General features: G+C 33.9%; 1 protein-coding gene and 1 long non-coding RNA gene across 2 annotated transcripts in view; one reads left to right on the top strand and one right to left on the bottom strand.

Moving 5' to 3' along the window:
• Nucleotides 1-21,777, top strand: part of LOC144579879 (uncharacterized) — a 487,785-nt gene that overhangs the window by 322,493 nt on the left and 143,515 nt on the right. The window lies entirely within an intron of this gene.
• LOC100400114 (integrator complex subunit 4) lies at nt 12,136-12,873 on the bottom strand. Its single transcript, XM_017965820.3, is given in 3 exon segments — nt 12,136-12,252; nt 12,254-12,744; nt 12,747-12,873. Coding segments are annotated over 3 exon segments (735 nt in total).

Here is a 21,777-nt window from a genome sequence, read left to right on the forward strand (position 1 = left end):
TTTCAATGTTGTTAGTTGCATGGTTCAAATCTCTTACATATGTCCTCACATGTTACATTTTTGTTTCAATGTTGTTAGTTGCATGGTTCAAATATCTTACATATGTCCTCACATGTTACATTTTTGTTTCAATGTTGTTAGTTGCATGGTTCAAATCTCTTACATATGTCCTCACATGTTACATTTTTGTTTGTTTCAATGTTGTTAGTTGCCTGGTTCAAATCTCTTACATATGTCCTCACATGTTACATTTTTGTTTCAATGTTGTTAGTTGCATGGTTCAAATCTCTTACATATGTCCTCACATGTTACATTTTTGTTTGTTTCAATGTTGTTAGTTGCCTGGTTCAAATCTCTTACATATGTCCTCACATGTTACATTTTTGTTTCAATGTTGTTAGTTGCATGGTTCAAATCTCTTACATATGTCCTCACATGTTACATTTTTGTTTGTTTCAATGTTGCTAGTTGCCTGGTTCAAATCTCTTACATATGTCCTCACATGTTACATTTTTGTTTCAATGTTGTTAGTTGCATGGTTCAAATCTCTTACATATGTCCTCACATGTTACATTTTTGTTTCAATGTTGTTAGTTGCATGGTTCAAATCTCTTACATATGTCCTCACATGTTACATTTTTGTTTGTTTCAATGTTGTTAGTTGCCTGGTTCAAATCTCTTACATATGTCCTCACATGTTACATTTTTGTTTCAATATTGTTAGTTGCATGGTTCAAATCTCTTACATATGTCCTCACATGTTACATTTTTGTTTCAATGTTGTTAGTTGCATGGTTCAAATCTCTCATATTTCTCCCTACATAGAATTTTTTGTCATAGAAAGTCATATTTTAGGACATTCAGCTTCAGTTATGAATGCAATTTTTTTCTTTTTAATTATGCTTGTTTTATTTTATACATTCTAAGTCTGCTGTAGTAAGTAGATACTAATTTAGAAATGTTTTTATCATCTTCTTGGATTCATTAGAGTTACTTTTGTCCAAAAATAGGTACCCTTCATTTAGAAAAAGCATACTTTTACTGTGTATTAAATTCTATTAGATTAACAGTTATTTTATTTCTACACTTTACAGATGTGATTGCAGTGTCATTTGTCTTCCGTTGTTTGTGATGAGAAATTAATTATTAGACACTGTTTATTTTAAAGGAATATGTCTTTTCTTTTATTTGTTGTTGCTTTGAACATTCCCCTCATGCCCCTTTTCCTTTATAGTAAAACAGTTTTATTGTAACATTTCTAGGACTTTTCATTTTTTAAAATCTTTTTCAGTGTTTAAAGCAGGTTTTGAATTTGTGGCTTGATGTCATCTGCACTTTTGGAAATCCTTAGACTCTATCTCTTCAAATATTGTTTTGCCTCATTCTTTATAACTTCTATAGTGATATTCCAATTTAGTGTGCAGTAATACTTTTTCATAACTTGTATTGCATTTCATGTATTTTATTTGGATTTATTAACCATTTTTTCTATGCACTAAGAAATGGATTGTTTTACACATATGAAAGTTTTCATCTTTGGGAACACTAAACCATTTTCTGGCCATATAAAAATGCCTTTAATGCATATATTTTTTTTTAGTTATTGTAATTTCTCTTTTTTTATATGTTCTTTATTATAGGTTACAGTTCTCTAAAAGTTGTTTTATCTTTATCATATGTTAGTCATAAATATATTAAAACTTATTTGTGGCCAGACGTGGTGGCTCACACCTGTAATCCCAGCACTTTTGGAGACTGAGGAGTATGGATCACAAGGTCAGGAGATCAAGCTGGCCAACGTGGGGAAATCCTGTCTCTACTAAAAATACAAACGTTAGCTGGACATGGTGGCATGGGCATGTGCGTGTAATCCTAGCTACTCGGCAGGCGGAGGCCGGATAATAACCTGATTCAGGGAGGTGGAAGTTGCAGTCAGCCAAGATCGCACCATGACCCTCAAGCCTGGCAACAGAGTGAGATATCATCTCCAAATATATATATGTGTGTACGTATGTGTATCTGTATATGTGTGTTTACACACACACACACACACACATATGTAGAGAGAGAGAGAGTCTCCCAGCAGGCAGGGAATATGAACAGAGTATAATTCAGGTGAAACTGAGATAATTTGAGGATGCATCTCTTCATTCTTTCTTTTCTTTTTCTTCATCCTCATTTTCTTCTTTTCTCCCTACCGCACCTGCTGCTCTTCTTCTTCTTCTCCTTCTTATCCTTCTCCTTTTCTTCTTCTTTTTCTTATTTGTGTTTCTCTCTCTCCTCCTCCTCCTCCTTATCCTCCTCCTCCTTCTTCTTCCTCTTCTTCTTCTTTCTTCCTCGTCTTCTTCTTCTTCTCCTCCTCCTTCTTCCTCCTCCTCTTCTTTCTTCTTCCTCCTCCTCCTCTTCTTTCTCCTCTTCCTCCTCTTTCTTCTTCTTCCTCCTCTTCTCCTTTTTCCTCTTATTCTTCCTCCTCTTCTCCTTCTCCTTCCTCCTCTTGTTCCTCTTCTTTCTTCTTCCTCTTCCTCCTCCTACTCCTCCTTCTTCCCCTTCTTCTTCTTCCTCTTCTGATGATTATTATTAATGATGACTGGTATATCTGCACTTTGCCTTTAGTACTAGGACATAAATATTTTGCATTCTTAAATGAAATTCCAATGGTTATAAAAAAACAAAGAAACTAACAAAAAACCTTTTATCTGAAGTGCAAAGGTATATGGGCAAACTTCTCACATAGGTAAACTTGTGTCACAGAGGCTTGTTGTACAGATTACTTCATCACTCTAGTATTAAGCCTAGTACACATTAGTTTTATTTCCTGATCCTCACCCTCATCACAACCTCCAACTTTCAATAAGCCCACCTGTTTGTTGTTCTCCTCTATGTACCAATGTGTTTTCATCATTCTGGTCTCACTTTCAACTGGGAAAATGTGGTATTTTGTTTTCTGATCCTTAGCAAAGTCCAAAGTTTTTATAGCATTTTTTCCTTCCTCCCTCCCTCCCTCCCTCCCTCCCTCCCTCCCTCCCTCCCTCCCTCCCTCCCTTCCTTCCTTCCTTCCTTCCTTTCTTCTTCTCCTTCTCCTTCTTATTCTTCTTCTTCCTCCTCTTCTTCTTCTTTTCTTTCTTTCTTTTTCTTTTATGACTTGTTTTTAACTTCTCAATTCTGGCAAATGTTTAATTTAAAACTTTCCCCCTTATAACCTACTTTCTATTTAGTGTTTCTGTCTCTAATTATAGCCCATATGGCAATTAGAAATGACTAAATGTCTGGGGTTGAATGCACAGGATATTTGACCCATTTCTTCCCAATTTCCTTTTTGTTTGTTAGTTTTTTTTCTTCAAAATCTTGACTCAAAGTGTTTTGTAGCATTTTACTTGAAGTTTATCGGTAATTTTCAATGAAGAAGAAAAAACAACAAAAATAGATCAACATCATTGAACTTTTTTTTTTGGGGATCTTGGACTCTAAAGTTGTAGATGCCTTGGATTTTTCTCTAATACATTCAGAAGCTATTTTTGTATCTCATGTAGTTTTGTATTTATTATAAACAGAAATGTTAGTTTGATATAAATCATCCAGCTATGGCTTAATATAATCACCTCCTGATCATATTCTGTACACACATAATCTCAAAGTTTGGTCCAGAACTGAACCAAAAATCAAGAATCTTTCTACTCTAAAATATTAGTGTTGGCTTTGAAATATAGGCTTGATACATCATGGTTATAAAATAACTGCTGTAGATTCAGGCATAGTGTTCTCATGTAATTAAATCCAGGACAGGATTAGAAGAAAAAAAGGACAAAAAGAAAGGATTTTCACTTTGTAAGTTTATCTTTGACAAAATAAAGATTCCAATATTCCTGGAAATTTCTAGACTTTCTTAAAATAAAAATTTTACCTTCTCTTTTAAGCCAATAATTACCAAAGAAGTATGGGCTGCTCTAATGAGTTTAGACCAGTTATAATTTATTCAGTAGGCTAAGCAATTTGCAAGCTACTGAATACTGGATTCAATTAGCAGAGAAGAAACGTGGATGACTATCCATTAGGCAAGCAGACTGTGTCACAAAAACCATTTCACATTATATACTCAATTCATTTTTCAAATTTCATTTTCTAATCTTACTACTGTGTGTCCTATTTTCTGGTTCAGAATGTCTCAGCCTTGAGATTATTGGCATTTGGAACCAGATCAGTCTTTGTTGTGGGCCTTTCCTGGGTACCATGGTAGGTTCAGCAGCATCCCTGGATTCTACCCACTAGATGCTAGCAGCACACCCAGCTCATTTGAGAAAACAAAAACGTCTCCAGATATTGCCAAATGTTCTCTGGAGTGCAAAATTGCCCCCAGCTGAAGGCCATTGATACAGATGTTTTCAGGAGAAATAAATGAAAAGTTGAAAATCTCACTTAATTCCAGTGCAGTTTAAGTATGAGAATTCATAGTGATAACAGTTGCTGGAATCCAAATATCACATCGTATGTACCTGAAGATATCACAGAATTAAAAACAAACCCACAAGTAGAGAACATGTGAAATATATGTATTTAAAGACACACACATACACACAGAGAACTATGAACCGGTGTTCATTAGGAAAGGAAACATTGAGTAAATATGTTTGATATATTTCTTGTTGGAAATAAAGGTATAACATCAAGAACATAAAATCAAATGTATAAATAAAACAAAAATATTGATTTGATAAAGTATTTTTAAAATAATATGTAATTTTAGATTGAAATGATTTTAGAACTGAATGCAGAAATTGAACATTTATAAATAAGTACATAAAATATTTATACAGAGTCCCCATTTTATGCCAATGTTTTCAATTGTTATTCCATGATGTTTGCACCTGTAGCTCAAAACCGCATACAAATTCTTAACAAATACTATGGTATTTTGAATGTGTTCTCAATTTTGAGTATATATTAAAACATTTTTTCCTGTATCACTAGTTTTTCATTCTGTGTTATGTGCACCTACCTTTCACCACAGGCTATATTCATGCTTATTAAATCAATTTTATCAATAAGAATTCTTCCTTGCTCAAAGTTAATTCATGAAATAAGACAACAAGCCCCAAGGATTATATGCAGCTTTTGAGAATTTTATTTATTCTGGTCAAATAGCATTCTTCAATTACATTCCATCACTTATATGAAATTTTTAAGGGAGATGGCAATAAAAAACACAACTAATTCAAAAATACACACAAGTTAGTTTTCAAGTTCCTGTAGGTAATTACAATTGTACTCTCATAAATTACACTCCTCTGTCTCTATGATTATTTAGCATTAAACAGCTTCCTGCTTACAATAGGAAGAAAAGGTGTCAAATGATACATTTTTCTGTTTTTCCTTCTGCCTCCAGGGCAGTGAATTTCCCAGGAGACAATCCTCGGGGAGTTTCAGCTAGCAATGGCTTTTGAATGTTCTTTTTTCTTCTGTTGGCCCACTCACAGTGGTTGTTCCATGACGCTAACTTTTCAACTGATCCTCTATGATCATTTGTTATTAAAGGGTTATAGCAGGGGAAGAATTAGTCAAGTCTTTTCCCTAAAACTTAAGCAGAAGCAACTCTTCTTGGAATAAAACAGAAGAAAATTTAGTCAAATATATAATTTTCTAATTGTTACTTTTATTAAGAACAGTGTATTTCTTATCTTCTTTTGATTATTGCATGGCTGTAATTTTGTCATATCTGAATTTTAACCAAAATTATACTAAACAAACGTTAAGTAATTAAAACATATTCAATAGATATTCCCTCATTTTAATGAAACAAAAATCTACTTTAGAATCAAGTGGTCTAGAAGTTACAGAAATGTTAGAATGCTGGTTAAAATTTTTTAAACTCTAAAAGTGCATGGTTTTGCCATACCAGAATCAGCATATGCTAATATTTATTAGTAATGAAACAATATGCAGTTGAAACAAGTTTAGAAACAAATTGACTTTCTAGATAAATATTCAAATGCTATTTTTTGCAATAGTATAAATACTGAAAAATAGGCACTTTCATGCATAGGAAATATTGTCACATTCTTGACAAAGTACTATTTTATACTGTAAAATCTAACAGTAAGAATCTTATGTTCACAAGAAGTGAAGATAATTTAAAAATTTTAATTTACTTTCAAATTAGAAAAGAGTATGATGTAGTGGCCATATAAATTTTCAAGTGCATTATATTTTTGTTACTGTAGACTCAATAAGTAAAAATAGTGACATAAAATGTACAACTGTTAAATAACAGCTTTTAATGCATTTAAAGTTAATAATGTTTGTAATCAATTTGCTATGGAATTTAGATTCGACTGTATAAATTTTACAGTAATGAACAGTTTTTTAAATTGTCCCTTTTAATTAATCAAGCATAAAAAATATATAAACTGATACAATAATGCAGAAAGACAAAAGTATTTCAACACTGTTTTTGGAAGTTATGAGAGAAAAAATGTTGAAGAACTTTGTATGAAGTCCCCCAACCTGTCAGTAGTATCTCATATGTATCACAACTGCCAGCTGTTCTCCCTTCTGATTTCCAGAGCTTTATTTTGGGTCCCCAATATCTCATTTGTCAGGTCGATTACTAATATTCCTCACAGGAACATCTCCACATCCTTGACAAAAAAAATTTTTTGCAAAAGATACAAAAAGATGACCATGTTATTTGATTACCAATCATTTACTCTTTGGAAAGCATTCTCACCTTTTCAAATGATAAAAAAAAACGTTTGGAGGTTCCTCAATGAACTAAAAATTGAGCTACCATATGATTCAGCAATCTCACTACTGGATAGAGAGATTTCCTAAAGAAAGGAAATCAGTATATAGAAGAGATATCTACATTCATGTTTGTTGTAGCACAATAGCTAAGATTTGGAAGCAACTTAAATGATGATCAACAGATGAATGAATAAAGAAAATGTGGTACATATATACAATGGAATAGTAATAAACCATAAAAAAGAATATGATCCAGTCATGAGCAACAATACAGATGGAAGTGAAGATTATTATGTTAAGCAAAGTAAGCCAGGCATAGAAAGACAAATATCATATGTTACCGCTTATTTGGGGATCAAAAAATTAAAACAATTGAACTCATGGAGATAGAGAGTAGAAGAATGGTTACCAAAGGCTGGGAAGGGTAATGTGGGGGCTGAGAGGAAGTAGAAATAGTAAATGGGTAAAAAAAAATCATGTATGAATACCTAGTTATAAATTTTGTTTAAAAAATACAGTATTTTGTTTTAAAAATTGAGAAGTATTTTGTTTAAAAAAGGCACCAATTGGATAAATTGAGGAATAAACCCTAAAACTGCACCTGTTTTTCCTTTTTCTCAGAGAATCTAATAGCCATTAGAGGCTTTGGGGAATAGATAGGTTCCATGAAATGTGATTTGAAAAGCACTCTTTGTGCTGATTTGAAATCCAAGCTTTGAGAGCTCTATGAGGACTCTCATAATCTAATTCCAGCGATGTGCTCTATTTCATCCTTCTGCTTCACTGCATAAGCCTCTGTCAAAGCCATGCATGAAAGGTTTTGATTTCAAAATATGTTTCTATGCTCTGCTGAAATTGTCATATTCTCCCTCGTCCTGTATTCTAAATTTGCATTAATACTCAGTAAAAATATCTCATATCTCATGGACTTCTCATATATAATATAAAATATTAATATTTATATATAAAAATATATAATATCTTGGGAAGTCCCAAGATATCTATATAATATATAGAGAGATACATATAATATTATATATTTGGATATATTTTATCTATATAATATATATAGATAGATATATAGACATAATATATCTATATATATATATCTTGGGATATCTCAAAATATTATATATATATAAAAATATATGTATTATATCTAATATATATATTTTATGTATATATAATATATTATTATATAATGTATATTATATATTATATAATATATTATTATATAATGTATATTATATAATATATTATTATATATGTATATTATATATTATATAATATACATATTAGATATAATATTATATATTATATATAACATAATATCTGTGTATGATATCTATATCTTATATATAAGATATAAAATACTTAAGATATATATTATATAATCTGTATATAATATAATACATATGTATACCTTGGAACTTCCCAAGATATAATAAATATATATAAATAATATGTATATGATATATTTTGTAATATGAGATATATATATATGTATATCTCAAGGAAGTCCCATGATATTTATATTATATATTAATGTGTATTATCACATAGATACATGTTAGGGAAGTCCCATTTTTTATATATATATGTATATATATATATATATATATACATATATATATACACACACACATAATGTAGATAATATATATATTATATAATATATATTATATAATATATATATTATGTTATATAAATAGATATTATATTAGATTGTATTATATATTACATATTTTATATTTATATATTTTATAATTATTATATAATGTATATATTATAAATATTATATAATATATATTTACCTTTTTAATCATTTCAAACCATGTTTTTAAGTACATTTTTGCATTTACCATGCTTTGTTTTTAATCTTCATCTTCCCTGCTACTTGAGATTTCCTAAAATAATTATGTACTAATTATCTTTGTGTTTCTAGTAACTAGTAGAGTTTCAGATAGTAAACACTTAAGAAATGCCTAAGGAATCATGTAAATTTTGACTTCAAAAGGCAATATAATTTTATTTACAAAAATTCCATTATTGTTAATTTATTTAGTCTTATATATCCTATAAGATAATCGATATATCTAAGAATATGCTACAAATAAAAAATACCAGGTAGTCTACTGCATGTTTTATAGGCATTAGTTATTTAATCTGTCCCACGATTATGAGATAGGTATAACTACTAATAGCAACCACAAAGGAGCCTAAGTTACCTGCAGCTATTTAAATTATCCAGGGTCACATGGCTAGAAGTGACATCTTTGGAACTTAAGTATATCATGTCAGACACCTGAACCTGCTTTTGCCAATACTGTCTACTCTGTATGAGATAAGACTGAATTTATGGTATACTACAGATGCTTATACACTATTTATTTCAACAAAGATTCAAAACAAAACTTGCCAAGATACAATCACATTTATCTTTGAGATTGTCCATTTTATCTCTGTTTGTGAAAAATCCTAGCTAATGCTTTTGTCATTCAGAAATACTATTGGCAGCAAGTCTGGAAGCCTAGAGTTACTGACCTTGGGTTGGCCCATTCATGATGTCAGAAACAGAATCTTTCTGATTCTGCTCAATTTGTTTTCTTCCTTCCTGGTTACAAAATAATTGTCTACCTCCAGACATTAAATCAATGCTTAAGATGAAGGAGAAAGGGGCAGTTACAGTGAAGTCTGTTTCTTATATCAGAAAAGTAGAAAAATTTCCAGAATCTATTTGCTCCTGCTTTCACCTTATTTACATAAATATGGCCACCATTAGATGTGAGCTGAAGTATGTTTTTTCTGTTGTTGTTGTAACATCAATTTGTAGTTTTTATATTTTTTCGTTCAATTCATAAGACTTTATTGCTTTATTTCCAACTGTATCATCCTTTAAGAATTCTAGAACTTTAAGTGACAAATTTGCTCCCTAAATTTGCACCAGACTTCTTTTATAATACCATATTAACTTAAATATAAGACATTTAATTTGTATGTGAAGATTCCTTCAACAATAGTTTCTGATTCTCTTTGGTTGCCTTGCCAAGTAATGATGACTAACGTACATACAGACAACTTATTTACACTGAGACTTGATATCAGGAATCTCAGAATAGAGGCAATAACTTAGAAATACAAAACCACTTTTGACATCCAAGAAAGCTAAGAGAATGCTTATTAAGTTAAAATCTATACTATGTATAGTTATAGAAATTGCCTCTGACACCTTATTCAGAGATTCTAACTCAATGTATGTAAATGTATCATGAATTTTATTTAACTTCTAAATATGGAATATTGTAGAAGCAAAATATTAGAGAAAGACCAATTAGGTACCAGCAGAATTACTATCATAGGAGATATAAGATGGAAAAAGAAAGCATGTTCAAGAATTATAAAATTATAAAAGTGAATGCTAGAAATAAGTCTAGTCTTTTTTATTGAAACTTACACACACACGTATGTCAGCAAAACACTGTAAGTAATTTTTATCAATATAACATAGTGATTGCACAGAATTTAATGACATACAGTATTTACATAAAAAGTACAGAAACATTTGGCACTTTAGAAAGACTTTTTATAAAAATAGTACATAAAAATTTGGGGCTTGAGTGGCTAAAATTATTGAATTCCACAATCCATATATATATATATTTTTTATAAAATGCCTTTTTCTCTGATGATAGACCTAGGTGACACTATTGTTGGTTACTTGTAAGTCAAATAAATTCAAGTTAAGGCATGATGTATAAATCCTTATCTGATGTTACTAAGCAATGAATAAGGCTGTTAAAAGGGAGGCATGGTAAATTCATTTCAGTTACAGAAATAATTCAGCTTATCTGGCATTATAGTGGATCGATTCAAGTTTCCTCAAAGTAATCTATAAGTTTTCATTAATCTATTATGTTGGTATTTTAAAATGTAACATAATGCATATTAGTTTAATGTAATCATTATTTATATTCATTTAATTTAATTATATAAATGTTAGAGAAATGTTACATTTTCTAAAAATAAATCATCCACATAAATGACAAAATAATAAATTCATTTTAGGTTGTTTCATGCTTTTAGAAATTCCAATTTTCACATTTCAAGGTCACTAAAGAGAAAAAATATCCTTTGCATTTAATTTTATGGCTTTATAAAAATATGTATATCTGCTATCTAGGTAGGATCTCTAAATACTGCTTTCTTTGTTTACCCATGAAAAGTTTAAAATGAAAACATGATAACCACTATAAAATTTGCTGTTGGCTGAGCATTAAGATATATTGTTTTTGTTTTAATTGTATTTTACTTTTTCAAAAAAACTGAATAGTTTTCTAGTAATAATTCATGACCTCTACACTCAAACACCAAAGAGCAAACTAAGTAACTTTCTTTTGCTGAAACGTGATAAAATAATTAAAGAATGTGAACATTTCTCTGATAATTTAGAATCTCAAAATTTTCAACTCCGTTGAAATATCTAGGAAATTAAGATAATGATATAATAGTTATTGTTAGGGTATTCTTAATTTTTTGATTAAACAAAAAAGTGAGTTTCCAGTACCATATAATTGACATTTCTATTCCATTTATTGCCTAAAATATTATCAGTTATTGGGCAAAGAAAGTGATGTGTTTTTATTTTATCAAGAAGATTCTCAAAATTAAAAATATTACTAGAAAAAAACAAAAATACATAAAGCATCCTTTTGATATACAGTTGATATTGTCAGTACATCATTAAAAATAAGAATTTACTGCATTTTCATTATCTTAACAAAGAATAACCACATGTTCATAAGTCAATGTAGTTTTAATTTATCAATTAATTTAAATTTTGAGCAACATATTTTTAAAACTTTAGAAAAATTTAGAATAATATAATAGCTGGACATCTCAATATTAATCTAATTCATACTCTAACCAAAAAAGTAATAAGGGATAATATACTTATCATTTTGGGCTGATCTAGATTGGTCTAGCTGAAAGAATTTAGACAGAATTGTCTTTTTGATGGTTCATATCTCATTGAAAATGTTATTAGAAAAATTAATTTTTATTTAATTTTCTTATTTTTAAACATTTTGTGGACACATGGAGTATATATTTATGGAGTACATGAGATATTTTGTTAGAGACATACAATGTAAAATAAGTTTTTTTTTTTTGGTGTTTTCTCAACTTTATTATGGAGAGGGGAAGGGGAAGTAGACTTGAAGGTTTTCTTATTTTTTAATGCAAAAACAATTTATCCTGTGTTTGATACCAGATGAGACTGTAAGGGTCACATACTCCTTAGGCCTACACATCAGTCTCAGGTGAAGTGCTTCAGGTTTGGCTCATTCTGACACCAAAGTAAGGGCTCTCTAGGCCAAGGTTGGAAAGACAGCTTTTGCCTCAGAACCACACAGGTTTGGGCATTATATAAACTTTTACAGGCTTGCTGAAGGGAATGGTGCCCTCGATGCTGGTTTCCACCTGGGGCGATACCTCACTACCCTCCATCCAGGGGGCATTTTGGAATGCGAGCACTGGAGTTGTAGGACAGCAGCAGCCTCACTTCTACCTGACATGGCTCTGTCCAAGCAGTTTGGGAGAGGTAAACCTGAGTGATGAGTTGGTGCCACCCTGGGCCAGGATTCCAGAAGTCTGCGGGCTTGGGGTGAATCATCTGAGCCTGGCCATCTGGATATAAGACCTGGACCTTCACAGTGTTCTGAGGGTCCTGCACATGTTCTAGGGTTGCATCAACATCCAGGGCCACCACCAACCCGGATGTAAACCGCAAAGGGTTGTCTGACTCTACTGCTGGCTCGATGGTGGTGGCTGAGGCTTTGTGGATCTGCTCTGGAAGTGGGAGATGCAGGAAGGCACTGTGCCACAGCATGGTCTGTAGAATTTTGACCACTTCTGCAGGTTTGGATGTCATGAGTCAGGGCATAAGGTCAAGAAGTTTGTCCACAAAGCTGTCCTGCAAGTGCAGCAAATCAGCGATGAAATACCTCTGAAAAAGTCCACTTCCTGTAGAAATTTTTCACACATCCCAAATAAGGGGTCAAGTCCTCGTGTAGTTCGTGCTGTTACTATAAGTTGCAAAGCTTTGGCCTGTAGCCTCATGGGGAGTAGGGTCTCCATCTTCTCAATCATATATTCTTTGAGTTACAAATAATTCACTTCCACTCTTTAAATTATTTTAACATATACAATTAAGTTATTGACTATAGTCACAATATTGCACTATTAAATATATGTTTGTTTTTTTTTTCCTCTTTTTTTCACTTTGATTTTTGAGATACATGGGCCAAACGTACAGATTTGATACATAGGTATACGTATACATAGGTATACATATCAAACCTGCACATTTGGCCTATGTATCTCAAAAATCACATAGTCAATAGGTGGTTTGCTGCACCTATTGACCTGTCCTCTAAAGTTCCCCCTTTGCCCTCCACCCCTCAACAGGCCCTGGTGTATGTCGTTTCCCTTCCTGTGTATATGTGTTCTCATTGTTCATCTCCACTTCTAAGTGAGAACATGGAGTGATTGGGTTTCTGTTTCTGTTTTAGTTTGCTGAGGATGATGGCTTCCAGCTTCATCCATGTCCCTGCAAAGAACCTAAGTACTATGCATTTATGGATGCATAGTATTCTATGGCATATATGTACCACATTTTATTTACTCTGTTTTCTTATTGATAGGTTTTGTGTTTGTTTTTCTCTTGCTGCTTATAGAATCATATCTTTATCCTTGACCTTTGGGAAATTGATTATTAAATGCCTTGAAGTAGTCTTTTTTGGGCTAAATCTGCTACATGTTCTGTAAACTTCTTATTCTTTCATATTGGTATCTTTAGATTTAGGAAGTTCTCTGTTATTATTCTTGTTTAAAAACTTTCTATCCCTAAATCTTTCTCTACTGTCTTCTTAAGGATAATAACTCAGATTTGCCCTTTCAAGGCTATTTTCTAGATCCTATAGGCATACTTCATTTTTAAAAATTTTTTTCTCCTCTGACTATTATTTTCAGTTAGCCTGTTTTTAGTCTCACTAATTCTTTCTTCTGCTTGGCCTGTTCTGCTACTAAAAAACTCTGATTCAGTCTTCAGTATGAGAATTTCATTTTTGTTCACCGGAATTCTTGACTTAATCTGTAATATTTTAATCTATTTGTTAAATTTATGTGCTAGACTTCTGAATTCCTTCTCTGTGTTCTCTTGAATTTATTGAGTTTCCTCAACAAAGCTATTTTGAATTTCCTTTCTGAAAAGTCACATATCTCTGTTTCTCCAGAATTAGTCCCTGGTGCTTTATTTAGGTTATTTGATGAGGCCAAATTTCCCTGGATGGTGTTGATGCTAATAGATATGCTTTGGTCTCTGGGCATTGAAAAGTTAGGTAGTTACTGTCATCTTCATTGTGTGAACCAATTTGTAGCTATCCTTCTTAGGAAGGATTTTCAATTATTTGAAAAGATTTGGGCATTGTGCCTAAGTTTTATCTGCTTTAGGGGACACCCAATGTACAGCTACACTGTGGTTCTTGTAGGCTCATAGAAGTACTGCTTCGATAGTTTTGGACAAGATCTGGAAGAATCTTTTAAATTGCCAGGCAGATATTCTTTTTTATTTCCCTTATATTTTCCCAAAGTTAGAGTCTCCCTCTCTATTTGGAGCTACCTAGGTGTTGAGGTGAAGTGACACAAGCACCCCTGTGACCACCACCACCATGACTGTGCTGAGTCACACCTGAAGACAGCACAGGGCTAGGTCTCACCCAAGACTTGCTTAACCACTGTCTGGCTACTGTATATGTTATCTCAAGGTCCTGGGGCTCCAGAATCAGCAGATGGCAAAGCCAGTCACATCTGTGTAATATCCTCCATGGTAGCAAGGTTCCCCAAGCCTTGGGTGGATCCAGAAATGCTGTGCAGGAGCCAGGGACAATAATAAAAATCATTAGAAGTCTACCTAGTGTTCAGTTGTATTGTGGCATAGCTGCTAATCAAACCACAAGATGCAGTCCTTCTCACTCTCCCCTCTGTTTTCCAAAGGCAGGGGATCCTCAACCCAAAACCACCACCACCCCATGTGATTTGGAGTACTGCCAGACTAACTCCAATTTTTTTTGTGAGGCCTAGGTTCTCTTAAGTCAACTTGTTGTGAATGCTGCCTGGCCTGAGACTCACCCTTCAGGGCAGTGGGCTTCCCTGTGGCTCAGGGTGGGTCTATAAATATCATCTAAGGGTCAAGTCCTGAATTGAGGACTCCAAGAGATGCTTTGTTCTCTACCCTGCTGTGACTGAGCTGGTACCTAAGGAGCAAGAAAAAGTCCCTTTTACTTTTCCCTCTGGTTTTCTCAAGCACGAGGAGTTTTGTCTCGTAGCCACCGCAGGTTGTTATCTTCTGAGTCTTACCTGAAGCCAGTAGTCTCAGAGATTTACCCCAGGTCCTCAGTGTAGTACCTCTGTGTCACTGCTGGTTATTCAGGGCCCAAGATCTCTTCATTTTGTAAGTGATGAATGATGGCAGGACTGGGTTCTTTCCTTCAAAATAGCAAGTTTCTTTCTGGCCCAGGGTGGGTCTAGAAATGTCATCTGGGAGTAGTGCCTGGGACAGTAGCATCATGATTCTGACTAGTGCCCTATCCTGCTGGGGCTGAGTTGTTATCTTAGATGGAAGGTAAAGTCCCCCGTCCCCTCTCCCTTCTTCTCTCCTCAAGCAGAAGAAAGGATTTCTTCTTGAGCTATGAGCCATTCATCCTGGGGCTAGGGGTGGCATGATGTTACCACTTCCTTGTCTGCCTGAGTTCGTGTCTCAGTATGTCACACTGCCCTCCAGTTAATTGTCTCTAAGTCTGATTCACACTATGGCTTGCCTAAGAATTGCAGTCCTTATGGGATAGACTATCTTTCAAGTTTACTGGGAGACAGAGAGCTGTATCCCATGGTGGTGAGGTTGAAACTCAAGTTCCCAACTGCTGGGTTAGGTGATTCCCTTCTAGCTAGGGTGGATGTTCCTTCCATGTGTGGCCATCAGCTGAGTTTGGTCCATTTTTCCACTCTGCTCTAAGAGAACAGCACAGAGTTCAATACCTCACAATTGCTGTGTTTTTCTTCCCGCAGCACCCAGAGAAGCTACCTTCACCACACAGCTGCTACCAAAATTGGGGGAGGATTGGCACTGGCAATTCAGGACTGCTTTTTGGTTTATCCCCTCAGTGCCTCTTTCAGTGATAAGAAGTTAAAACCAGGTACTATGAGTGCTTGCCTGATTTTTAGTCCCTATAAAGGTGTTTTTTCTGTGAAGATTGCTGTTTATTTGGTGTCCTTGCAGGTGTAGAGATGAAGGGAAGATGAGTGGAACCTCCCATTCCACCATCTTGCTCAGCCCTCCTGATTGAAAACTTTTTCAAATGCCAGCCATTAATCTGTGCATACTATGCTTGAAAATCCATTTTGCCTCACTTATTTGCTATTCATTTTTTACTTGTTTATTCATTTGTGCAATGCAAATTTAACAAATGCTTGTATGTGAAGACAGACATTTTGCTAAGTATTGACATTTCATTGATGAGAAGAATAAGTGCATTCCTTGTCCTCATATAGTTTCTAGTCCATTAACCATACCAAAACTCTAATAGACTAGTATGGCATTGATAATTAGTCTTAGAAATTATGTTTTGTTTCTGGATGTGTAATTCTTTAAGTTCCAATTGGATTATTTTACTGGAGAAGAATATATAGAATGTCTTCCTGACAGCAGTTTGTCTTCTTATGACTCCTGAATGCCTAATTTGCAATCCAAGGTAAATGAAAAATTATGAATGATAAAATCATAGCACCCTTGAAATGAAAATTAAGAGGCAAATACCAAGGTTTTTTTTTTCCTTAAAAAATGTGGCTGAAGTAAGTATGTAACCAAGGTAATAAGACTGAGAAGACTATGGTGCCAAATAACATAATTATGTGAGCAGCAATGGACTAAGAGTAGGATGGCAACTTGCCACATGTCCCTGAACCAGAGAAGGAGACTGCAAATAATTTTGCATCATTAGAGAAAAGGTAGAATTAGCATTAGGTGAGAAAATGCAGAGTTTTCATTAAGGATAGAACTGATTTTTCAGGGAATAAAAGTAGCAGAAGGAGAAGAAAATAGGAAATGGAGTGTTCACATTAAGAATTAATCAGTAAAGAAAATTTCAACTTTCTTGGTTAATTTATAAACATAAGGACAGAAGGATTCAGGGGAACTCGTATTAAGATGAAATCTTTCTCCCACACATATTTATCCTCCCATTTATAAATATCTGTATGGGATTTTCCTTTCTTCCAAATTTTTAAAGTTTTATTTTTCTCATCCATGTATTTTTTTTCTCCTCATCATTGACTCTAATTAATATTTTAGAGCTGAGCCTTAAGCTATTTCTACTTCTTTAACTGGTATGCAGAAATGAATTATGTAAAACTTGGCAATGAAGCAAATGATGATTATGAGACTTTTTAATATCATGCTAGATCATGTCCTAATAAGCCTCTCTAATGACCATCTGTCTCCCTTATGGAATCTAACTTTGGTGGAATTACTTCACAATTGATTGGGATTCTGTTGTTTTATAATCTGTATAGTTACAGGACCTAATTAAATAGTTTGTGCACAGCAAAAGAAACTATGAACAGAGTAAATAGACAACCTACCAGTAGGGAGAAAATATTCACAACCTCTGCATCTGACAAAGATCTAATATCCAGAATTTGTAAGGGAGATAAACAATTCAACAAGCAGAAAACAAATAACCCCATTCAAAATGGACAAAAGACATGAACAGACACTTCTCACAATAAGACACTGAAGTGACAAACATAAAAAAAATACTCAGCATCATTAATCATCAGATAAATGCAAAGCAAAACCACAAGGAGCTAACATCTCATGCTTGTCAGAATGGCAACTATTAAAAAGCCAAAAAATAACAGATGCTGGTGAGGTTGCGGAGAAAAGGAGACACTTATACACTGTTGATGGGAATGTAAATTAGTTCAGCCACTGTGGAAAGCAGGTTGGACTTTTCTCAAACAAGTTCAAACAATTATCATTTCACACAGTAATCCCATGACTAGGTATATATCAAAGAAAAAATAAATCATCCTATGAAAAAGGCATATACACTCCTATGTTCATCACTGCACTATGCACAACAGCAAAGACATGGAATAAACCTAGATGCCCATCTATACACTATGGAATACTATGCAGTCATAACAAAGAATGAAATAATGTCTTTTGCAGCAACATTGATGCAACTGGAGGTTATAATCCTAAAAGTATTAATGCAGGATTAGAAGACCAAATATGACATATTCTCATGTATAAGTGGAAATTAAATATTAAGCACACATGAACATAAATGTTGGGACAATAGTCAGTGTGGACAACTAGATACCAGAAATAGGGATGAAGGTGAGGGCTGTTAAACTACCTGTCTACTTACTGAGTACTGTGAGTACTACCTGGGTGACAAGATCATTTCTACCCTAAACCTTAGAATCACACAGTACACCCATGTAACAAATCTGCAAATGTACCCTCAAATCTTAAGGTTGAATTAAAAAAATAAAAACCTCTAATTTTTTTTTTTGCAGAAAAGTGGATGGTATAATTTTTTTTCTTTTCTACAAAAAAGATAATGTCAACATTTACAGCCCACATAGACTACAAGACATTAACCAGTTTGTATATAACCTGCTAATAATAACATCTTGGCAGTCTTCCCTAGTTACTGTGTATATATGTTAGAGATTTTGTTTTATTTAATTGCTTTTGGAGCACATCTTGACATTCTACAGCGACTCTCAATAAATTAAATAAAACTTCAGCACACACTCACTATTGGTGTATAGGACAGGCTGTAAAAGTTTGAGAAATGTGTTTTACACAGTTCTTAAAAATAGAATGTACTGGAAATCATGTTAAAGAAGAATAAAAACTGAGCTTAGATCCTGAAGGTCACTGGAATACTTCCCTCGATAACCACACATTCTGCATCTGAAGTTCAGACCACAATTCTTTTGAGATTTTTCTACCAAATTGTCCTGAAGTCTCCTTGATGTTTATGAGTCTGCCTTGGCGATCAGAGAGTTCTCACAGTTCATCTATATAAAATTTCTTAAGAATATTCCAAGACTCTCTTTCCTTCCTCCCTTCCTTCTTCCCTCCCTCCCCCCTTTTCCTTCCTCCTTCCTCCTTCTTCCTCCTTCCTTCCTTCCTTCCTTCCTTCCTTCCTTCCTTCCTTCCTTCCTTCCTTCCTTCTTCCTCCCTCCCTCCCTCCCTCCCTCATTTATTCCTTTTTGTTCCCCTTTCTTTCTCTCTCTCTCTCTTTTTTTTTTTTTTGAGACGGAGTTTTGCTCTTGTTATCCAGGCTGGAGTGCAATGGAGCGATCCTGGCTCACCGCAACCTCCGCCTCCTGGGTTCAGGCAATTCTCCTGCCTCAGCCTTCTGAGTAGCTGGGATTACAGGCACACGCCACCATGCCCAGCTAATTTTTTTGTATTTTTAGTAGAGATGGGGTTTCACCATGTTGACCAGGATGATCTCTATCTCTTGACCTCGCGATCCACCCGCCTCGGCCTCCCATAGTGCTGGGATTATAGGCATGAGCCACCGCGCCTGGCCCCCTTTTCTTTCTCTTTCCCCCTTCCATGTTCTATTTCCTCCTTCCTTCCTTCCTTCCTTCCTTCCTTCCTTCCTTCTTCCTTTTTTTTCTTCCTTCCTTCCTTCATTTTCTTTCTGTCTTCTTTCTCTCTTGCTCTCTTTCTCTTCCTTTCTCTTTCTTCTCTCTGTCCTGGGGTCCTTCATCATGTGGGAATTTCTGAAATCTAATAATTGTAAATTTTATTCTTTTTTAAAACTCTCCCCTCTCTCTCTCTCTCTCTCTCTCTCGCTCGCTCTCTCGCTCTCTCGCTCTCTTATTCGCTCTCGCTCTTACTAATCATTTGTTTACTCTATTTTGACCTAGGCTTCTGTGTTTTTGGGACCTTGATCATATGAGAATTTCTGAAATCTACTAAATGTATTCCAGACACTTAAAATATTACATTATCTTTTCTTTAAAGTGTCAAAAGAGAATAAGTAGCATACCACATTTTTTATTGTAAAAATATCAGAAATTCTATACTGATTGAAATTAGTCTAAAATTCTGTAAAAGTGTCACTAAAATGTTTTTGTGATATATCATAGAAATGACCTTTTAAAATGAAAACTTTCAACGGTGAGGATTATACCCCCCTTTCTGATTTTATGTTTTCTTTTTGATACTGTATTATGTGTCAACTGTTCATGGCATTTCTCAATTTCATCTTAAATTCATTTTTATAAGAACTCTTATAGCTGTTCAAAGCATTGCATTAATAAGGCTTGTGATTCATAACATATAAAAATTTATTTTCCTTGATCTCTAAACATGTATTTATACCCATTTTCCTTACTTTTAATATTCTAGAATGAGGTGAACCAACACATGTTTTACCCATGTGATAGACTAACTAAACACCCACATACCTAACATATAGGTTACCTGTTCCTTTTCTTGCCTTTTATAGTTAATAGAAGTTGGTTTATTTTAACCCAAGGTATCAAAATTAAAATTTTGTGTACAACAATAATCAAAGAAATCTTCATCTGGACTAGTATTTTAATAGTGCTTGACTGGGTCTTTCTTGTTATATTGAGACTTCCTTTAGAAGACTTCAAGGACTCTCATACTCCAAGTCAGCTAACAACAATATTTTGTATCAGGGTGACACAGCTGTTTTAAAAAATAATATTATGCTACAATATCCTGAAATCAGTTTTCTCCCAAACAGGAATTTAATCATAAAACTAAAAGAAAAACATAAGAAAATAGTATTTTATATGTCTTAAACTAATTAAATTGATATACCTAATATGAATACAAAGACATATGAAATGTTTCTTTATCTTAAGAAACTTATATATAACTGGGGCAGACTAATGCAAAAGCAAAAAATTAAAATTGCACAGTATGTGCAATAATAACGATTAATGTAAACAAAATTAATGTTCTTAAAGTGACTAAAGAAGAGAGGCAAATTAACCTAGGGATGGATGAGACAGGCTTCCTGGGCACATGGCATTTTTGCTGAGGTTTACTGAGTAGTTCTGGGGAGTGGGAGTGTCCTAAAAACCAGAGGAGTTGCCTACAACAGTTGTCGTTAATGGAATATTGACCATATGCTTCTATACCAACATTTATTCAATATTTATACAACCTCATTCAGTCTTTACAACAACCTGAGAAAGTTGGGACATTGTTATGTTAAAGAACAGGAAAATAAGCCTCATAGATTTGATAACATTTTTTCTAAACAACTCATCATGTAAAATGATGTCTCCAGGAATTGAACTAAGACTGTCTGGCTCTGATGATTATGTTCATTAGTACTCAATTCAATATAATTATTTAAACATTTACTTGTTATCTTTGTGTCTTAGCCAGTGACCCATTTGTTCAAAAGAAATAAAGTCAAATAAAATGGAGTCATTGCCTGGAAGGAACTCGTTAACATGACTCATTCCATCACTGTACCTTTGTGTCACTGCTCCATTTTAAATAACTCGAGAAGCCAATTCCGTTAATAATTATAAGAAAAGATGTTCTTTCAGTTTTCCAAATATAAAATAGGTATATTTTGGTTCATTGCAATTAATAGAAGATGTTCTTAATTACTACTTTGTGTAATCCCTTTTCTTTCTTTCTCTCTCTCTCTCTCTCTTTCTTTCCCTCCCTCCCTCCCTCCCTCCCTCCCTCCCTCCCTCCCTCCCTCCCTCCCTCCCTCCCTCCCTTCCTTCCTTCCTTCCTTCCAGATCTCATTCTGTTGCCCAGGCTGGAGAGTGGCAGAATCACAGCTCACTGTAGCCTGGACCTCCTGGGCTCAATTAATCCTCCCTCCTGAGCCTCCCAAGCAGCTGGGACTATAGGCATGAGCCTCACAACCAGCTCAACTTTGCAAAATTTTAATA

Source organism: Callithrix jacchus, chromosome 17 (assembly GCF_049354715.1).
Source record: "Callithrix jacchus isolate 240 chromosome 17, calJac240_pri, whole genome shotgun sequence".
Classification (NCBI taxonomy): domain Eukaryota; kingdom Metazoa; phylum Chordata; class Mammalia; order Primates; family Cebidae; genus Callithrix; species Callithrix jacchus.